We start from the raw sequence: 5,355 nt of genomic DNA on the forward strand, positions 1-5,355 counted from the left end.
TTGTTAAATCATTGAACTGATGACCACATAGCCTGCTTTGACCAAAGAACATATTTTTACATATATACATTTTGTAATGATTTAAATGGGAAGTGATTTACTTTTTTGAGCCATTTAATCTGTAATTACTCAACTGTGATTAGTGGGATTTGTCTTGAGAGAATATTGGATACTGCTATGGTGTAGTGGCAAATAAATAAAAAAAAATTTAAAAAAAACCTTGCCAGGGATGTACTGCAGTATTTTGTCATTGTGGTCTTTATTTTAATGAAAGCACTTTTTAGGACCTACTAATGACATACTTTGTCAGTTGTCCATCATCTAATATGTCAAATATATCAGCTCATTATACCAAGTAGATGTGTATGTTTTACTCACAAATCATTATTCAATAAATAAACTGTAACCTCAAGCTTTGAGGAAATGGCAATGTAAACCTAAGGCTGCTGCCAGTGTGTGCTCCATAGTTTAGCATCTGTGGTAGTTTAGTTGATGTTTTAGTCAACCTATCGCTACTTAGTAAAATGCTGATGTAGTTGGCAATGACATTCTCTGCTTTCTCTGTCTGTTCATCTCTCCCCTCCACCCTCTACTCCCCTCTCACGCTCCTTCCCTCCATTAGATCCTCCCACCATGCCTTCCACCATTACTGCTCCTGTCCTAACTGGCTCTGCCTCCTCCACCTTAGTCGATGATAAGGGACATGTTCTTCTCAGCTCCCCCACTCTTGAAGCCCTACCTGAGAGTAATCTTGGTTCCATAGTGGGTGGGGCTGTTGGCGGGGCCTTGTTCCTGCTACTGCTGCTGTCTCTGGTTGGCGTGTGTTACCTACGGAAACAGCAAACCTTCCACGGCAACTACTACACCAAGCAGTACCTGGGCCCCAATGACCTCCAGAAAGCCCCCACGCAGCATGAGCTCCACCCTACCAAAGCTGGCAGCAGCTCCCACCATCAAGACCACGACCGAGAAGAGTGGGGCGACCGCCAGCTCAAACTTGAGCGTGACCGTCGTCACCGTAGCAACTACAACGGAGAGGAGTATCCCTCTAATGGCTACACTAGGGCAATGAGGGAGAGCAGTCACCACAACCATCAGCAGAATCACCATAGTGAACACGCACAGTATTCTAGTCCAAAGCAGGCCAGATGTGCTAGATACCCTCATTCACCTAAACCACAGGGAAACGGCTCCCCCTACCTCTCAGATGACTGCTACGATAGTGGGCCCGAGGGTGACTATGTCTCTCACAAAGACGGGTCTGTCATCTCACGTAGGGAGTGGTACGTTTGACAAGCTACCTGTTCCTCCTGGAACAAAGATACGACAGAAATCAGAAGGTTTCATTTATCAAATTAGGAACAAACGCATAATTTGTCTTTTGTACGCACATGCACACCTCTACTAATTCCAATTCTGTAGTTCCCTGGTTTTGTTCAAGCGTCCTGGTTGACACTTGAGACATGATGTTTCTGTTCTTGATGTAGACAGACTGTGGACTGCACAGCCCTTTACAGTCAACATCTACATGCCTACGGAAGTCGACATGTCACTAGTTTGTGTGTAGAGACTAAAGATCATGGTGTATGTATGTGCTGTCTCTGCCTTACTACATAGATTGCCAATGCATTTAGCATCACTAATGTCTTTCAGTTGATTTGAAGCACTGGAGGCTCACAGATCACATGTGGTTGTCGTAGAAGAAAGCTTTTTTATTTCTACAAGTCAGCCTTCTCGGGCTATGACACTAGCTGACATTGTATTTTTATGTGTTACGGCCTACACTGATTTTGTTTCAAAGACTTCTGACCTCTCAATACGATTGCTAATATTCAAGAATGGTACAAAACCTATGACGGAAAGAAATTTCAGAAGGTTTCAGGTCCTTTTTCCAAATATCAGTAGGACACAGTAGAGGCATGTAGGCTAATTGAAAAAATGAATTATCCCACTTATAAGTCAGAATCACTTAAAGACTGATCTCTCTACACTGATTCATAGTCATAAAATGCGTTGCACTGCCTTTTGCAAAACTTTATAATAGACAACCACATTATTTGTTTTCTACTAAAAACGTGGAGCTGTTATGTAACTTACAAGGATGGGAGGCTTGAGGGCTTGACCACCGACGTCCTAATGTCCTTTAACACTGATGGCTTAGAGTGGGGAACCTTAAGAGCATTTTGTTTTCTTTTTATAAGATTTTTTGGGGCATTTAGCCTTTAATAGACAGGGCAGCTGTAGACAGGAAAGGGGGGGAGAGAGGGGGAACGGAGACATGCAGCAAATGGCTGCAACTCAGACTTGATCCCTGAGCCGTTGCATCAAGGACTGAACCGCTGCATATGGGCACCCGCTGTACCAGGTGATCTACCTAGGTGCCCTCATGAGAACATTTCTGCTGTATGACCTAGACTCATTGTTCGTTCCCGGGAGGGAGGAAGGGAGGAAGGGAGGAGAAGAAGGCATGTCTGTATGGGTGAGGCACCTGCAATGTCTCAACAGACTGGGTTTATCAAAGAGTCAAGTCGCGATATGCAAATTTGCTACAAAAGTCTGCAAGTTAGATAAGCTGGAACAATAGTACTTCTGTTAAAATTTGTTTTTGTTTTTTTTCTTTCAAATTTTGGGAAGAGTTTTAAGTTGGTTGTCCTCTTGATGTAGCCACAAAAAAACATTCTACTGTTGTCTGCCAGATGGTAATGGATGTGTTTGAGAGTTTGAACTCTGGCACTAACCCAGGCCTCTTGGAAATTCAAGAGCGCTGTCAGCAGGGACATTGTTGAAGCGTGCGACTGTATGGCAGCCACCGTACGCCGGCCTCCTAGTCACAGTATTTATGTTATACAAAGAACTCATTCAAAAGTACAGCCAGTACACCCGTTGTACTAATTTAACTATTCTGGCTTATTGTTGCATATCCATGTGTGCCACTGCACACTAATCATGTTAACCAGTTTTTTTTAGTTTTTTTTTATATATAAGCATTTTTTATAGCTACCAGTATTACGACAGTAAAATAATACATTATGTAGACAAATCAGGTCATCTGTGATGGATGTGCTGTCACTGTCGCCTGTGGTTATCAAAGCCGCAGCGCTAAATCGCCAGATGAGACAGACAATATCGTGTTGCACTGATGATTAAAGTGTTCATTCATAGTTATCCTTTGAAGATCTATGAAACACTTCTCAAATTATTTTTTGGCTAGGTTTACAATTGACTCTGTATTCATCTGTAACCAGGCACATTTTATTGCTAATTAAGACTCGCAAACGTTGCAGGACTTACCAAGTACTGCGATTGAACTGAGGAATTTACATGTCCGTGTCCCTGGGCTGTGGCCCCAATAGTTCAGGTGTTGGATAAAGCTACTTTAGATTTGAAGATACATTTCCGTTTTTGTATGTGATCAAATACACCGATACAATCTTTTGGCACATGCACCTATTTACTAAACAGCATGGAGGAGATCTAACAATTTCTTTCATGTACACTAGTGTCTGTGCTTACATGCCAACTTTAGTAGTATGGTCACCTATACAATATTTGCTGCAAGATGCCAAATATTTGTTGAACTTGTATGTATAAATATGACAGTTGCACATAAGTATTTCAGACTAGCTAACAAATGATTATATAAAATGTATCACTGTTGTATACAGGGTCTTGTAGCCTGAAATAGAAGTGAAAAAGATGCTTTAGGCCACTTTAATATTACAGTAACAGTCGTCAAAATGGGAATTAGTTATATTGTTATGAACCCTCACTACTTTTTTGTCAGTGTGAATTTTGTGCAGTGTATAGGCTGCAATTCTCATAGTGAGATTTGATAATGTGCCACTGTAACTTGCAAGCAGAGAAAATGACCCCCATACTGCAGTATGTGTTGTTTCAAACCACGTGTAGTACACCATTCTAATAAGTACCTTAAGTTTTATTTCACTCGCAATTACATTAACATAATTCCTCAATTACCACTAGTGGTGTACAGAACGTTTCGGTATCTGTTGCCTAATACACTTTGGATATTCTACAGAACACACTTTCTTTGGTAGAATGTAGTTCTAATGGAAAAAAATTACCAAAAAAAAAACAAGAACAGTGTTTCTGGAAAACGTCTTGAATGCAGTGTGTCAACGTCATGAGCTCACAAACAAACAAAATGTCCATCCACTTTTTTATTGTACTGAGGTGGATGTTGAAATCTGTGTAAATTTCAAAAACCTGGGTTAATCTAAAACTATTGGCATTATTACATACCGCTTCATGAAAACGTGTTTCTTAGTCGTTTGGGTGAACCGACCCTTTAATGGGAGAGCCCAAACTGAAGTGTGCAGGTGTCAATTTGTGAACCAGAAAACCTCATTTAGATTGAATTAAAACGGTTTTGGTGCTGGGCGTTCTGCCGATGCCTATTCTTTCTGCCTTTCTGGTCATTTTATCCCAGAATAACAGGAAGCACGGCAGCCTAACCCCTTCTTGTGTTTGCTTCTATGCACTTAGACGGAAATTCCACTAATCAATATACACTTTGCTTCACTCGTCAGTTTGCATCCTGGATTAATGAAGTTCTTTTGTACTGTGACATTTTGTATTAGATCAGTCATCAATATATTTACCTTGAGAAACGTCCTTCACTTTGGGTAGAGAGATACAACTAGTGCCTTAGATACATAGAAGAAATGTTCATGTTTTTTCATTGTTAACTTATGGATCTAAGAATCTGTTTTGTTGCTCTGTGAAATTAATTTGTTGCCTTTTTTGTTTTCTACATAATGTGTGTCAGGAGGATTCTGTAGTGCCATATTATACTTCCTTTTCTGCCCCGGTTATCATGACCGTTAATGACGCAGTATATTTGCAAACCTAGAGGCATTAAAACACACAAACAAAAAGACAAAGCTTGAATGAAATTTGATGTGGAATTAGTTCTACTTCACAGGTCAGGGGTTTATGATTTCTGTAGAATCACTGTTCAAAGAGGTGAAGAATTACCTTCAGTCTCACATTGTCAATGAAATGCACCTTGTGGTCATGTTATTTTTTTTGTGTGTGTATGTGTATATATATATATATACACACACACACACACACACACACAGAAGAAATTGTAAGTTTCTGGAAGGAAAAAAAGATATTTATGTCTGTGACAACAGTGAAGCGTTATTTTGTCAATCTTCTTTGAGATACTTCGATAGTTCATTAAAGCACCTTAGCACCTGTGAGTTGTTTCCTCTGGAGGTTTTTTGAGCTTGCAATTACTCACACTGCTCACTCTGTCTCTTTGTGCTACTATAAATGACATCATCTCTAGCTCCCTAATGCTGCATACCCCCCCCCCCCCCCCCCCCC

At 40.5% G+C, this 5,355-nt stretch overlaps 1 protein-coding gene and 2 long non-coding RNA genes across 4 annotated transcripts in view; 1 reads left to right on the top strand and 2 right to left on the bottom strand.

Annotated features, from left to right (window-relative positions):
* nectin3b (nectin cell adhesion molecule 3b) overlaps positions 1-5,355 on the top strand; it is a 45,294-nt gene that overhangs the window by 31,461 nt on the left and 8,478 nt on the right. Inside the window, exon 6 of one of the 2 annotated variants that reach the window (XM_032534153.1) lies at positions 623-4,096. The exons of the other annotated variant lie outside the window; for it this stretch is intronic. Coding sequence (XP_032390044.1) covers positions 623-1,293 — 671 coding nt within the window. The 3' untranslated portion in view covers positions 1,294-4,096. Of the gene's footprint in view, positions 1-622; positions 4,097-5,355 lie in introns of those variants that run through there. 2 annotated transcript variants of the gene reach the window in all.
* LOC116700729 (uncharacterized) overlaps positions 1-5,355 on the bottom strand; it is a 23,804-nt gene that overhangs the window by 12,058 nt on the left and 6,391 nt on the right. The window lies entirely within an intron of this gene.
* Positions 1-5,355, bottom strand: part of LOC116700730 (uncharacterized) — an 18,270-nt gene that overhangs the window by 9,881 nt on the left and 3,034 nt on the right. Inside the window, exon 2 of the long non-coding RNA XR_004334717.1 lies at positions 1,189-1,190. This is a non-coding gene — a long non-coding RNA (uncharacterized LOC116700730). The remainder of the gene's footprint in view (positions 1-1,188; positions 1,191-5,355) is intronic.

Source organism: Etheostoma spectabile, chromosome 13 (assembly GCF_008692095.1).
Source record: "Etheostoma spectabile isolate EspeVRDwgs_2016 chromosome 13, UIUC_Espe_1.0, whole genome shotgun sequence".
NCBI classification, from domain to species: domain Eukaryota; kingdom Metazoa; phylum Chordata; class Actinopteri; order Perciformes; family Percidae; genus Etheostoma; species Etheostoma spectabile.